A 16,409-nucleotide genomic window follows, 5' to 3' on the forward strand; every position below is an offset into this window, starting at 1 on the left:
GAGAGTCACATGCTCTACTAACTAAGCCAGCCAGGTGTTCCTGCCTTTTTTTTAAGATTTTATTTATTTATTCATGAGAGACATACAGAAAGAGAGAGGAAGAGACATAAGAAGAGAAAGTGTGAGTGGGGACTGTGAATTGGGACAACCCTTCTGGGGATCAAAATCTATCATCTGGGATCCCTGGGTGGCTCAGCAGTTTAGCACCTGCCTTCAGTCCAGGGTGTGATCCTGGAGACCCAGGATCAAGTCCTACATCAGGCTCCCTGCATGGAGCCTGCTTCTCCTTCTGCCTGTGTCCCTGCCTCTCTCTCTGTGTGTCTCTCATGGATAAATAAATAAAATCTTAAAGAAAAACAAAAAAACCAAAATCTATCATCTGTTTTGTTTTTAATTGTACATGCCCTTTGATCCAGCAATTCGCCTTCAACAAATTCTTTATTTATTTATTTATTTATTTTTTTGCCTTCAACAGATTCATCGTGAGGAGACAATGCAATGAATGTGCAAGGTATAAGAGCATCTTCATTACAATGATTTTTTTTGAGGCAAAATTCCTATGACATAAAATTAACCTTTTTTTTAAAAAAAAGATAATTTATTTATTTATTCATGAGAGAGGCAGAGACATAGGCAGAAGGAGAAGCAGGCTCCCTTCAGGGAGTCTAATGCGGGACTCCAACCTAGGACCCTGGGATCATGACCTGATCATGGCAGATGCTCAACTGCTGAGCCACCCAGGTACCCCCAAATTAACCATTTTATAGTTAGTAATTCAGTGGCTTTTGGTATGTTCCAAAAGCCCAGCTACCCAGGCATCCTTTTACATTCTTTTTAAAAGATTTTTAATTTATTTATTTGAGAGAAAGAGAGAGAGAGAGCAAGTGAGAGCACAAACAATGGGGGAGGGTCAGAGGCAGAGGGAGAAGCAGACTCCCCATTGAACAAAGAGCCACCAGAGCTAAGGGCTGGCACTTAACTGACTGAGCCACCCAGAAGCCCTGATTTGTATATCTTCTTTGGAGAAATGGTTAAGCAAGTTCTTTGCCCATTTTTAAAGTGGGTTATATGGGCAGCCCCAATGGCCCAGCGGTTTGGCGCTGCCTTCAGCCCAGGGTATGATCCTGGAGTCCCGGGATCAAGTCCCACGTCAGGCTCCCTGCATGGAGCCTGCTTCTCCCTCCGTCTGTGTCTCTGCCTCTCTCTCTCTCTCACTCACTGTCATGAATAAATAAATAAAAATATTAAAAAAATAAAGTGGGTTATGGGGTTTTGTTGTCAAGTTTTTCATGTATTCCGGATACTAGATCCTTATCAGATATATGATTTGCAAATATTTCACCTATTCTGTGGGTTGTCATTTCACTTTCTTGATAATGTCCTGTGCAGCACAAAAGTTTTTAATTTTGATGAAGTCCAATGTATTTATTTTTCCTTCTGTTGCTTCTGCGTTTGGTGTCAGACCTAAGAATCCATTGCCAAACCCAAGGTCATGAAGATTTACCCCTGTATTTTCTTCTCAGAGTTTTATGGTGTTGGCTCTTACATTTAGGTCTGTGATGCATTTTGAGTTGATTTTTGTATTTGGGATGACATAGGTGTCCCACTTTATTCTTCTGTGCTGGAAATCCAGTTGTCCCAGTACTCTGTTGAAGAGACTGTTGTTTTCCTCATGGAAATGGACTTGGCACCTTTGTCCAAAATAATTTGGCCATAGATACATGGGTTTATTTCTCTAGTCTCAGTTCTGTTGCACTGATCTATATGTCTATATTTAATGCAAGCAACAAATCGTTTGGATGACGGTAGCTTTGTAGTAAGCTTTGAAATGAGAAAATTGAAAACTTCAACTTAGTTCTTTTTCAGAATTGCACTGAATCTGTGGATTACTCTGGGCAATATCAACACTGTAGCAAAATCAAGTCTTCCAATCCATGAACACAAGTGTCTTTCCATTTAGTTGTGTTTTCTTTAATGTCTTTTTAGCAACATTTTTCAGGTTTTGGTATAGAAGTCTTTCACCTCCACGGTTGAGTGTTTATTCCTAAGTATTTAACTCTTCTGGATGCTACTGTGGATGAATCGTTTCTTTCATTTCCTTTTTGGATTGTTCACTGATACAGAAACACAGCTGATTTTTGTCTGTTCACCTTGTACTCTGTACTTTTGCTGATTTTGTCTATTAGCTCTAGTAGTTTGTTTGTTTTGCACGTTTTATACTTGTGAAGAAAAATGAGACAATTCTGAGTGTTCAGCATTAGGGGACAGATTAAATGAATTTTGGAGGCATCCATGTAATATGACCACTTTAAGGGATCAGGTGTGCCATACTTTTTGGTATGCCATACCAAAGTGTACCATACTTTTTGGTCTGTCTGTGAAATATGTCATTGGGATACCTGGGTGGCTCAGCAGTTGAGCACCTGCCTTCGGCCCAGGGCATAATCCTGAGGTCCCAGGATCGAGTCCCACGTCAGGCTCCCTGCATGGAGTCTGCTTCTCTCTCTGCTTGTGTCTCTGCCTCTCTCTCTCTCTGTGTCTCTCATGAATAAATAAATAAAATATTTAAAAAATGAAATATGTCATAATAAACAAGGTAGCTCATTGTGGACTGATATGGACTGATATGGAAAGCTGTTCATGGAATATAATGAAGTGAGAAAAATCAGGTACCAGTGTGTTTTCATACACAGAAAAGTCAAATGATTGCATATGTATAATACCCAGTTCCACGGGGACAGGGATTGTTGTCTGTTTTGTCCACAGATATGGTACATGGTGGGTGCTTAATAAATATTTATGGAATAAATGAAAAAAAGTCTGGAAAGATAAACACTGTACTCTAATAGTGAGATTATGAAGAAGCCAGTATCTATATAGTTTGAATGTTTTCACCTCAAAAATATATTGCAAAAAAATTTCCATTACACACACACACACACACACACACACACACACTCCCATTGTCTCACCAAGTAAATGGGAAGAAGAAAGGCATCGTGGGCTAAGGGAGGAAGCCTTAGGACTCCATCTGAGGTAAACAGAGGCTTCTCATAGCCACTTTGGAGTAGGTCCTCAGCTGGCTCCTTTCTCTCTTGTCCCAGCAGCTAGCGAGATCTTTTTAAAATGCGAATCTGATTAGGCCACTCTAGCTTAAAACTCTCTGATGGCCCCCTTACCTGCAGGATTTAGTCCCGCGTTCTCTGCCTCACATAGGAAGCCCTTTATGATCTGGCTCCTGCTACTTTACTTCCTTTCACTCACTAATGCAGATCTCACCTTTTATTTATTTATTTATTTATTTATTTATTTATTTATTTATTATTTTTTTTATTGGTGTTCAATTTACTAACATACAGAATAACCCCCAGTGCCCGTCACCCATTCACTCCCACCCCCCGCCCTCCTCCCCTTCCAACACCCCTAGTTCGTTTCCCAGAGTTAGCAGTCTTTACGTTCTGTCTCCCTTTCTGGTATTTCCCACACATTTCTTCCCCCTTCCCTTATATTCCCTTTCACTATTATTTATATTCCCCAAATGAATGAGACCATATAATGTTTGTCCTTCTCCGACTGGCCTACTTCACTCAGCATAATACCCTCCAGTTCCATCCACGTTGAAGCAAATGGTGGGTATTTGTCATTTCTAATAGCTGAGTAATATTCCATTGTATACATAAACCACATCTTCTTTATCCATTCATCTTTCGTTGGACACCGAGGCTCCTTCCACAGTTTGGCTATCGTGGCCATTGCTGCTATAAACATCGGGGTGCAGGTGTCCCGGCGTTTCACTGCATCTGTATCTTTGGGGTAAATAGATCTCACCTTTTTATTATAGAAATTTAAAAATGCACAAAGCAAAGAGAATAGTATATTCAACCTCTGTGAGTCCATTAAATCAACTTTGACAATTATCAACAGTTTTCAAATTTTGTTTTTTGCATCTCCACCCACCACTCACTGCCATACATGCATACATTTCCCTCTTTTGGAGTATTTTATTTTATTTTATTTTATTTTTTAATTTTTATTTATTTATGATAGTCACACACAGAGAGAGCGAGAGAGGCAGAGACATAGGCAGAGGGAGAAGCAGGCTCCATACACCGGGAGCCTGACGTGGGATTCGATCCCGGGTCTCCAGGATCGCGCCCTGGGCCAAAGGCAGGCGCTAAACCGCTGCGCCACCCAGGGATCCCTCTTTTGGAGTATTTTAAAATAAGGTGCGGACATATTCTTCCACCTGTAGATATTCCACTGTGTATCTCTAATGGATGAGGACTTAAATAAATATATAACTACCATGCTGTTACCATACTTAATGAGATCATCAATAATTTCTCTTTTACAAGACTCTCTCTTAAAAAAATCTTTATCATTGAAATATAGTTGACATTCAATGTTATATTAGTTTCAGATGTACAACATAGTGATTTGACAATTCTATACATTACTCAGTGCTCACCATAAGAATTGTTACCATTTGTCACCATACAATGTTATTACAATACCATTGACTCTATTCCCTATGCTGTACTTTTCATCTCTGTGACTTATTTATTTTATAACTGGAAGTCTGTATGTCTTAATCTCCTTCCCCCAGTTCTCCCATTCTCCACCCCTTTTCTGTCTGGCAACCACCAGTTTGTTCTCTGTATCAATGAGACTGTTTCTGTTTTTTTGTTTCTTTGTTTAGATCCTACATATAAGGGAGATCATATGGTATCTGTCTTTCTCTGATTGACTTATTTCACTCAACATAATACCCTATAGGTCTATCCAGGTTGTGGCAAATGGCAAGATCTCATTCTTTTTATGGCTGAGTAATGTTCCATTGCATATATTTACCACATCTTTATCCATTCATCTATCAGTGGATGTTTTGGGCAGCTTCCATAGCTTGGCTATTGTGACTAATGCCACAATAAAAATAGGGGTGTATACATCTTTTCAAATTAGTGTTTCCATTTTTTTGGGTAAACACCCAAAGTGGAATTATTGGATTGTCGAATATTTCTATTTTTAACTTTTTGAGGTACCTTCGTACTGTTTTCCACAGTGTTTACACCAATGGACATTCCCACCAACAGTGCACGAGGGTTCCTGTTTGCTTATATCCTCACTCACACTTGTTATTTCTTGTCTTTTTGATACTTGGCATTTTGACTGCTCATCATGGTTTCGACTTATGAATAATTTCTTTTTTTTATGATAGTCACAGAGAGAGAGAGAGAGAGAGAGAGAGAGAGAGACATAGGCAGAGGGAGAAGCAGGCTCCATGCACCGGGAGCCTGACGTGGGATTCGATCCCGGGTCTCCAGGATCGCGCCCTGGGCCAAAGGCAGGCGCTAAACCACTGCGCCACCCAGGGATCCCTATAAATAATTTCTTGACATCACCTAGTCCATGTCCAAATGTCTCCTATTGTCTAAAGATACCGTTTTTACAATTGGTTTGCTCGAATACTACCTAATCGTCTGTGTTCCAACACTAAAGTGCTTGTCACTTACCTAAATTTTATGTGCCTTTGCCTGGTCCTAGATCAGCCTGTCATTACCTCTTTGTGATCTTAGTGATTGCCACAGCCTAGATCACCTTACCCTCCTCTATGTCCCACAATACCCAGGATATAAGGCACTGCTTCTGTCTTAGTACATGGTTCGGTTCCACCATTCTATAGGTATATATTGAGAATTACCATGGTACCATGCCAGGCACTGGGGATTCAGCAATGAAACTGCCAGAGTTCCTACCCTCCTAGTATGTGTGTGTATGAATAAAATAAAAAATGAGTAAGATAATGATAAATGGTATAAAATAAATGTTTTTTTTTTTTTAAATACAGAGGGCAAGGTGGCTACAATAGATGCAGCAGCCAGTGTATTTTCCTGAGGTAGTGACATGTGGCTGAGAACTGAATGAGAGGGAGCCAGTCTGGGGAAGATCTAGGCATTCCAGGCAGAAGGACTAGTGTGTGCAGAGACCCTGAGGTGAAAGGCCCCTGTCTTGCAAGGCTCTATTTATGTCTGTCTTTACCTCTGCATCTGTAGATCTCATCCCTTTGAGGAATCATAAAAACCCCCTTGAGTGGGGCACCTGGGTGGCTCAGTCGGTTAGGTGCCCAACTCTCCATACCAGCTCAGCTTGTGGTCTCCGGGTAGTGGTCTTGGGGTCATGGGATGGAGCGCCATGTTTCTCTTTCTCTTTCCCCCCCTTTCCCTCCCCCTGCTCACACACATTTTCTCTCTCAAAATAAATAAACAAAACCTTTTAAAAAAAAAAGCAACCCTTGAGAGTTGAGAATATGAAAATTAGCTATGGCTCCTTGCCCCAGAAGAATGTGCAAGTGCACAGCCACACAAATTTGCATCCTATTTCCCTACAATTCCCTTTTTTCTTTTTTTCTTTTTTCTTTTTAATAAAGATTTTTTAAATTTATTCATGAAAGACAGAGAGAGGCACAGACACAAGCAGAGGGAGAAGCAGGCTCCATGCAGGGAGCCTGATGTGGGACTCCATTCTGGGAATCCAGGATCATGCCCTGGGGCAAAGGCAGGTGCTAAACCACTGAACCACCCAGGCATCCCTTCCCTACAATCCCTAAAGCCAGGGGACTTCAGGAAGATTTCCTGCCTAGACTGGGTTCACATCAAGGTCAGTAACAGTGTCTAATACTGATATCTAATATGTGCTCTACAATGTACTTTCCTTCATTATCTCTTTGATCCTTTGAAACCTCCCCCTGAGGTAGGCACAGGTATTATGCCCATTTGATAGATGAGGAGATAAGGCTCAGAGGTAGTGAGTTACTTGGCCAATGTTGTGTAGCTAGTGAGTGACAGGGAAGGCACTTAAACCTAGGCACTCTGAAGGTGAAGTGCATCTGCTGCATGCTTGCCAAGGCACTGTCAGTCAGCTTGGGGCCCAGCATTGAGCAGGAGGTTTGGAGGCTTGTTCTGAGCAAAGGCTAGGGAGGGAGCTGCTGGAGCTTTCTGCCACAGGGGCTTAGAGATGTCAAAACCTGCTGTGGCTAGGAAAGCTCTTTGCTTTCCTTCTTTCCCTTCCTTCTCCTTGTCCTCCTCTTCTTCCTCCTTCTTTTTTTGCTGAATGACAATATTTGATTTTCTTATAAAGAAGTCTTTCTGCCTTAGAAAGTGTCTTTTAAATATAGAATTGGAAATATACTGCCCTCTCTGTGACAACTCACAATGAATACAGCAGAGGCAGATCCATGCCCCCCAAAGGGAAACTGGCTTGGGATTTTTCCGTTGGCTTAAAAAAAATATTTATTTACTTTTTTTGGACCAGGTAATGCATTCACATGGTTCAAAAATCAAAAGGTACAAAAAAGGAACACAGTGCAAGTCTCTCTCATTCCTCTGCCACCTTCCACCTGGTTTCCCTGCCTGGAGGCAACTGAAGTGCCCCAGTTTCTTGTGTATCTTTCCAAAGATGCTTTATGCAAATTCAAGCATATCCAATACATACATATACATATAAATATATATCTATATAAAATGTCTTTCTTTAAATGGTTAACCCTTGAGTTGCAGACATGGACTATACCCTTCTGTCTCTGTCTCTCTGGCCCCTGCACAGGCCTTGGAGATAGTGGAGGGCTGCGGGGATCCCAGGAGCAGTGGGTTTTCCTGTTTCCAGGCCCATTTTCATGGCAGACCCCCTGCATACAACGCTTCCGACTCTTTTCAAAATCCTTCCATCTGTGCTAACTCGCCAAGCACTCACAGTAGCCCATACAGTGTCGAAATTCTTTGTCCCACTTCACGTAAGGAAACAGACCCAGAAAGGTAAAGTAACTTGCTGACAAGCACACAACTGATGTCCTTGTGTGGCGAGAGCCCGGGAGCAGTGCGTGTCTTGGTCCAGGTTGGACTTTGGAGGCAATAAGAAAGTTGTTTACTCCAAAGTCACAGCTTAAAAATATTTCGGCGGTGCTAGGTGTGAGGCAGTGGAAAAAGGGGAAGGGAATTTGTAATTTCAGCCGGGTCTGCTTTCTGGCTCTGCCACTCACAACTGGGCAAGTTCCTTTGCAGTTTCTAGCCTCAGTTTGCTAATCTACAAAGTGGGAATGATAATACCCACCCAAGGGGATGGAGAGTGACCTGATACAAAAGAAAGCACTTTGTAAAATGGGGTATATTCCAATGCTTGCTTTGCATTATAATTCTGGTTATTATGGCCAGTCCTTTCAGGGTGGTTCCTGAAGGGAAGAAGGCAGGTTCACCCTGGGTACAAAGCCTCCCCATCTTCAAGCCACCATATATAAAAAAAGACACTTGTAAATCAGGAGCCCTCCAGCCTGACCAATTTTCCTTGCCAGCTCAGAACCTCCTGGGTGGTTAGAACAACCCCAGGGCCTGAGCACAAACTATTCTTCAGTGGGTGTCTTGAATTTACTTTGATCTGTAACTTTCCCTGCAGAACAATTTTTTTATTTTTCCAATTATAAAACTAGAATGTGCTCACTAGAGAAAATGTGGAAAATACTGAAAAGTAGAAGGAATAAAAATTTAAACCAATCCTTTCACCTTCCTCCTCCACAGAAGCCCACTTCGGTAAATATTTGGGTGTATTGCCTTCAAGTCTTTTTTTAACCTTATGCACTTATGATAATTTTTAGCAGAGCAATAGTTTCTTTTTCTTTTCTTTCTTTCTTTCTTTCTTTCTTTCTTTCTTCTTTCTTTCTTTCTTTCTTTCTTTCCTTTTTTAGGGTGTTACTGAGGTATAATTATTTTACCAAAAGCAGCACATAGTTAATGTGCACAATTGGATGACTTCAGCCTGTGTACAGCAAAACTTGCTGGTTTAGTGAATGCTCTGCCCACCTCTGGGTATTTTGATTTTAAAAAAAAAATTTTTTTTCTTTTTAAATTTATTTATTCATGATAGTCACACGGAGAGAGAGAGAGAGGCAGAGACACAGGCAGAGGGAGAAGCAGGCTCCAAGCACCGGGAGCCCGATGTGGGATTCGATCCCGGGTCTCCAGGATCGCGCCCTGGGCCAAAGGCAGGCGCCAAACCGCTGCGCCACCCAGGGATCCCAGGTATTTTGATTTTAATTTAAAATATTTAAAGCTCTTTGCAGTTCTATATATAGGATCATTTTTAGCCTACTTTTTTTAAAGGTCTTATTTATAAGTAATCTCTACACTCAACATGAGGCTCGAATTCTCGACCTCAGGATTAAGAGTCATTCGTGATCTACCAACTGAGCCAGCCAGGGACCCCTAGCCTAAGATTTTCAGCAAGAATCAAGTGAAGAGGGATCCTGAAGGCCATCGAGGTGGGAGCACTCTCAGGAACAGGCCAGCAGGGGGTCAGTGCTACATCTGGCTCTGGCGCACTGGGTTCAGAGCTGGGGTTCAGACTGGCAGTGTCAATTATGGTGAGGAGAAGTTGGTTGTGGCTGTCCAGTGGGAAAAAGTTTCTTTTCATTCAGGTCTGTTCTTGAAAGCAAAGTGGAGCTCCAGCATTTACCCCTTTACCAGGTGTCTGTCTCTTGGGACTGAGGCCTTCACAGGACTTTGGGTGATGGCCTTGTTGGTGGATCCACTAGGAAGGATTGGGACAGGGGGAGCCTGCAACTGGACCAAGCAAGCTTTTGGGACAACAAACCTTGCTGGGTGGTCTCTTGTAGGTGAGAAATTCAGAATTCCCATTTTGCCTTCCTTGGCTTCCTCCCACCCCCAACTGCCCCATTCAGTGCCTCCCTGACCCTTCGAGAGAGAGAGAGAGAGAGAGAGAGAGAGAGAGAGAGAGAGAGAGAGAAAGAGGCAGAGACACAGGCAGAGGGAGAAGCAGGCTCCATGCAGGGAGCCCGATGTGGGACTCGATCCCCAGACTCCAGGATCACGCCCTGGACCGAAGGTGGCGCTAAACTGCTGAGCCCCCCGGGCTGCCTTCTTCTTCTTCTTTTTTTTAAAAGCCCCCCTTCTTTTTGGTATAAGTAAAACTGCCCTTAAGCTGAGAATGTGTAATTAGAATAGTGGGCATTTGGAGTGACTGGTATTCCTAGCCAATCAGGCCCCCCAATGCTGTTTAATAAAAGCTTGGCTATTCCCATTTGGGTTACAGTCAAGGCCTTTTCCACTCCCTTCTGCAGAATGCCCATCCCCCTCTCCGAAGCCTGGAGAAATCACCCTCCGAGGCCTGGCTCAAATATCACCTCCTTTGAAATGCTCAGGGATGCTGTCCTGGCAGGGCGCATAGCTCTTTCCTCAATGCTCCCACAGCTCTGGATTTATGTTGGTAGCAGAGTACGAAATATGTTGGGATCTGGTTCTTTCCTTCCTTTGCCCTGTCTAGGAGTTCCTAGCTAGGATGGGGCTGCGATCTTGTCTCCTATCCCAGTACCCCTAGCCCCAGTAGTAGTTGAGGAGCTTCATAAATATTCGGTGAATCAAATGATAAAATCATGAAGTTTTGCTGTCGCTCTGCTTCCTCATCTCGCTCGTTATTCCCCGTCCCCATTTTGCCACCTTCTCTTCTTCCCGCCCCCAGATTACAGTAACAACTGAATCCCATTTTCATTAAATGGGCTATTTATCTACACTTGATTGGAGAAATCTCCTTGCTATCCATCAAAATGCCTCTCCTTAGATCTGCATGCCACGTACCTTTCCTGTCCACGAATAGTTCCCCAGGAAGGGATAGCTCCTCCCCAGGGTGCCGGCGGGCCCCCTCCTGGGATGCAGAGCCAGTATTTCCCCAGAGTCCTGGTTGGGCCCCAGCGCTGGACAGAGCTTGGACGTTTGTCACCAGGACGTGGAGGGGGACGCACTAGTTCCTCAGTGAGGGAGGGGGTGGAGGGTAGGATCCAGCACTCAGTCAGCCTCCCAGGCTGGGCAGAACAAAACATGGAAGCAGCAGTGTTACTCTTGATACTTGGGTGAGAGAAAATGTTTAGAACTCTATGTGTTGTCAGTGGCACTCTAAATGAGGACAATAGGACAAAGAGGTAGGTTTTCAAAAATTTTATTAAAAAACAAAATAGATTCATAATCCTAAAAACAACACAGATTTCTCCCCACCTCCCAGTCTGCTGATCAGTCCCTTCTCCCTTGAGATTCCATCTGGATAGTCCTGAGGCCCAAACCCTGTCTCTTGGCTCCCCTCACCCAGCAAACCAGTGACCAAAGCTCTACACTTTTCTCCAGCTTCTGATGTCTCCTTTAAGAAAATAAAAATACCCCCTCCCCAACTCGCTTAAAAATAATTTTCAAAGATTAAAAACGGCATTTGTGTGTTTTTAAAAAATAAACACTTTAAATGCTGGAAATCTCTCTTCCCCTAGGCCTAGTTGAGGCCTCTGGGGTGCCTGCCTGCCTCACCCCAGGAGGCCAGTTGCCACTTGGTGCCCCTTGGAAAGTTTCAGGAAGTAATTTCTTCCAAATTTCCCCTGCAGTCACAAATTCCACACACTGCTCGCATAAACACACTGTCTTCATTACAGGCACTGCTCTTCGGCTCTGGAAACCTGATCTCTTTTTGTCAACTAGACCACATGCTTCAGATTCCCTGAAAACAGGAGAGAAAACAAAATTCAAATTCAGGTAACATATGTGAATTACACCTTAATAAAGCTGTTTTGTTTTGTTTTTAAGAAAAAAAGTACTCGCACTTTGGGGCTTGTTCTCTTACTGCTCTTGGGAACCCAGAGACCCCAAGCTACGAACAAGCCCAGGCTAGCTTGCTGGATGGAGCCATATGGCTCAGTTGCCCTGGCAACCACCAGTTACCCACAAGACGAGTGAGCGAGTGAGCAAGGCCTTTGGCAGCCAGTTGATGGCAGTGCTGGGTGAACCCAGCCCAAACCAGCAGAAGAACCGCCCAGCTGAGCCCAGCTCAAATGCCAATCCACAGAGTCATGAGATAAACAACGGTTGTAAGCCCCTCTCATGCACACACACACATTCAGGCAACTTTAGAGTTTGCTCTTCACTAACCATCAAATCTTCCACCACCGTCAACTGTCTTCCTGTGTTAGCTAGGCACAACCCTCCTAGCATTTTCTCTTGTGATCACTTGTGAAATATGAACTAGGGGCTTTCCCCTGCCTTCAGGCCTAAGAGTCTTTTAGGAAAAAGTGAGCACTTGAAATCCTACACGACTAAGCTTTAGGAATGAAAAATTTGCTTACTTGGTCTCTCCACAGCCTTCTCCTTGCCCCACTTCCCCAGGCAAACACTGGGCTCCAGACCCTCCTGACCATTTCTCCTTTAAACAGGAAGAATGCTCCATGGGGGCAGGGACCTGGGCTGTCTTACTTTTGGTTGATCACCAAAGTCTAGCAAAATGCCTCACACATAGCAGGTGCTCAATAAATGGAGGAAGGAAAGGAAAAAACACATTAGCACCCACTTGCCTATCTAATCTCATTTATGTATTTAAGGTTTTATTTATTTTTTTTAGTCATTCCTATACCCAAAATGGGGCTTGAACTCATGACCCTGAGATCAAGAGCTGCATACTTTTCTGACTGAGCCAGCCAGGTGGCCCTCTAGTTTTATTTTTAATTCTTTTTAAAGATTTTATTTATTTATTCATGACAGACACACACACACAGAGGCAGAGACACAGGTAGAGGGAGAAGCAAGCTCCATGCAGGAAGCCTGATGTGGGACTCAATCTCGGGACCCCAGGACCATGCCCTGAGTCAAAGGCAGATGCTCAACCGCTGAGCCACCCAGGTGTCCCATATTTTTAATTTTAAATTAACGTGTAGGAAAATTGACTTGATTTGTATGTGTAGGTCTATGATTCTTAACACACATATTCATGACACAGAACAGTCCCATTACACTCCAAAATTCCCTGTGCTATCCCTTGGCAGTCACATCCTCTCCTTTGCCTCTTAACACCTGGCAATCACTGACCTATTCTCCATCACTATAAGTGTTGCCTTTCATTTTCATTTTTTAAAAGATTTTATTTACTATTCATGAGAGACACAGAGAGAAAGAGGCAGAGACATAGGCAGAGGGAGAAACAGGCTCCTTACAGGGAGCCTGATGTGGGACTCAATCCTTGGACCTTGGAATCATGCCCTAAATCGAAGGCAGATGCTCAACCACTGAGCCATCAAGGGGTCCCAAGTGTTGCCTTTTTTAAAAAAAAGATTTTATTTATTTATTTAATTATTTATTTATGATTTTTAAAATATTTTTTATTTATTTGAGTGAGAGAGAAAGCACAAGCAGGGAGGAGGTGGGTGGGGCAGAGGGAGAGGGAGAAGCAGACTCCCCATTGAGCAGGGAGCCCCATGTGCGGCTCAATCCCAGGACCCTGGGATCATGACCTGAGTGGAAGGCAGATGCTTAACCAACTGAGCCACCCAGTCATCCCTCAGTGTTGCTTTTTTGAGAATGTCATGTGAATGGAATTTTTAAAGAGCATATAACCTTTTAGGACTGGCTTCTTTTGTGCAGTATAATGCCCATGCCTGTCATGAAATCTTTTAGGAGTATGAGCAGTTTATTCCTTTTTCGAGGTGTACTTAACCTTTTTTTTTTAAGATTTATTTATTTATTTATTTTTAAAGATTTATTTATTTATGATAGACATAGAGAGAGAGAGAGGCAGAGACACAGGAGGAGGGAGAAGCAGGCTCCATGCCGGGAGCCCGACGTGGGACTCGATCCCGGGACTCCAGGATCACGCCCTGGGCCAAAGGCAGATGCTAAACCGCTGCGCCACCCAGGGATCCCCAGTACTTAACCTTTTAATTATTAAATTATTATAGATTTATAGGAAGTTGCAAAAGATACCAGGAGGTACCCTTCATCAAGTTTCTCCAAGCGGCAACATCTTTCATGATGATTATTGGATATTAAACCCAGGAAATGGACATTGGTACAACATCACAGACCACATTCAGATTTCATCAGTTTTACACACACACACTTGTGCGTGTGTATGTGTCTGTAAGTGTATAGTTCATTGCAGTTTTATCACATATACATTTGTGTAATCTCCACCACAAGAAGATACAGAACTTCATTCCATCATCATAAAGATTTCCCTCATGCTACCTGGTTACAGTAACTTCCCTTTAATCCCTGACCTTTGACAACCATTAATCTGGTCTTCAGTTCTATAATTTTGTATATAACTTTTTGAGATTGGCTTTCTTCATGCAGTATTCTGCCCTTGAGATCCATTTAAGTTGTTGTTCCTTTTTACTACAGAGAAGGATTCCATGGTCTGGATGCACCAGAGTCTGTTTAACCATTCGTGTGCTGAAGGGCATCTGGATTGTTTCTAGATTGGGGCTATTACACATAGAGCTGCTATGACCATCTATGTATGTGTTTTTGTGTGAATGTAGTTTTCATTTCTCTGGGATAAATGCCCAAGAGTGCAGTTGCTGGTTTATATGTAGCTGTATGTTTGGTTTGAAAACTGTCAAACTGTTCTCTGGAGTGGTCATACCATTAGTTTTCTGGAATGGTCATACCATTTTCCATCAGCAATATATGGGCTATCTAGTTTCCCAGCATTTTTTAAAAAAATTATTTATTTATTTGAGAGAGAGAGAGAGAGATAGAGAGGACAGGGGGAGGGGCAGAAGCAGAGGGAGAGAGAGTATGCACAAGCAGATTCCTCAATGAACACAGAGCCAGACTTGGGGCTCGATCTCAGGACCCTGAGATCATGACCTGAGCTGAAAGCAAGGCTCGGCAAGACTCGGCTGCTTAACCAACTGAGCTACCCAGGCTCTCCATTTTCCCAGCACTTTTGTCAGCATTTGGTGGTGTCACTAGTTTTTATTTTGGCCATTCCAATAGGTGTGTAGAGATCTCTCATTGTGGTCTCCATTTGCATTTTCCAAATGGCTAATGATACTGAATATCTTCATGTGCTTATTTGCCGTCTGTGTATGTCCTCTTTATGTCTTTTGCTAATTGGATTTTTTTTTTTTACTGTTGAGGTTGGAGAGTTCTTTATATATTCTAGATACAAAGCTGTTGTTAGACATATGATTTGCGAATATTTTATCTCAGTATGTAACTTTTCTTTTCATTCTCTTAACTCTTGCAAAACAAAAGTTAATTTTTCAGATCATGTTTTTGATGTTTTAAAGCCTGAAGCTCATCATCTCTGGACAATCTTTGATTCTTCATCTCTTAGTTCAAGCTTCCTTCACAGCTAATGAGTTGCCAACCCTAACCTCAAGATGCCTCTCAACTCTGTCCTCTCCTTTCCATTCCACTGTCTCCAACTTAGTCACATCTCTCATCACTTAGGGAACTGTTATTGCCTCTTCACTGGTGCCCCAGCCTCTGGAGCTGTCCCCCATACAATTGCTAGCTGTGATCACATGCCTCCCCTGCTCCAAAAATCCTTCAGCAGCTCCTCACTATCTATGAATAGAGTCCAACACCTTAGCTTAAGTGTGCCCCATCCATACTTTCCTATCTCCATGTGGGCCTTTGCAAGGATATGTTACATTTACTGAGGAAAACCTAGAGGGAATCCCGATGCTGAAGCTAGGAGTCCTTCTAAGTGTAGCCAGAGCTTGATGAATGAGTGAATGCATGGATAAACAAAATTCCATGTCCAAGAATTCCAACAACACATGTACACAGAAAGGAAAGGTGGGTGCTGTACTCTGCTGCTTTGTCTAACTCTCCAGTTACATTTGGAGGCAATTAAGAAAAACAACAGAAATAATTTCCGCCAAAAGTTGATGATGAGCAATACTGAGTTTGGGTAACAATAAAAATGTATGCTTAAATAATGCCCATTGTTTCCTCCTCATGTCTAGCTTTTCCAACAGTGGGTGGCAGCCTGAGAAAATTCTAAAGGCCAGCATGGTTTGGGGCTTGGGGAGACACAGAGTACAGACCAGAGGAGGCAAACACAAATGCTTATAGAGGCCAAGAATGCACTGTATGTGAGTCAAACAGATTGGGGGCAAGATGTATGGAGCCTTCTTGATCTTTTGTTTTTCTTATTTTGAATCATGACATGAATATAAGAAATAGTTCCCTTTCTTCTTAATTCTATTACAAATGAAAATAAAACCAAAGCATTGTAAGTGAAATGATAAATGGAAATTCACACTTGGCCTAGGGTAGGAGATACAACAGGGAATGGTGGGGTTTGCGGCAAAGAGAAGAACAGCTGTGACTCAATCCCAGACATTTATTGCTGTACAGGAAAGTAGGCCCAGTGTGACCAGATCTTTCCATTTTCCAAGAAAAGGCAGAAATTCCCATTTTTATGCAAAGTTTCCACAGTGTTAAATATGGACAGTTGCTTTACACTTTTTAAGATATCAGTAGGTGAGTCCAAATAAAACAATTTTGGAGGCAAGATGTGGCTCATGGGCTCCGGGTTTGTGATCTCTGAGTTATCTCTGGGACAGTTCTGACTTATATTCA

General features: G+C 42.7%; 1 protein-coding gene across 4 annotated transcripts in view; it reads right to left on the reverse strand.

Moving 5' to 3' along the window:
• Nucleotides 1-10,982: 10,982 nt before the first annotated feature.
• HDAC8 (histone deacetylase 8) overlaps nucleotides 10,983-16,409 on the reverse strand; it is a 218,122-nt gene continuing 212,695 nt past the window's right edge. For all 4 annotated transcript variants that reach the window (XR_007409310.1, XM_025466192.3, XM_035712016.2 and 1 more), the window contains one exon: nucleotides 10,983-11,541. Coding sequence is in view for 3 of the 4 variants with exons in the window: in XM_025466192.3 (XP_025321977.1) it covers nucleotides 11,519-11,541 (23 nt within the window). In the remaining variant the exon portion in view is untranslated. The remainder of the gene's footprint in view (nucleotides 11,542-16,409) is intronic.

This window comes from Canis lupus, chromosome X, assembly GCF_003254725.2.
Source record: "Canis lupus dingo isolate Sandy chromosome X, ASM325472v2, whole genome shotgun sequence".
Taxonomy (NCBI): domain Eukaryota; kingdom Metazoa; phylum Chordata; class Mammalia; order Carnivora; family Canidae; genus Canis; species Canis lupus.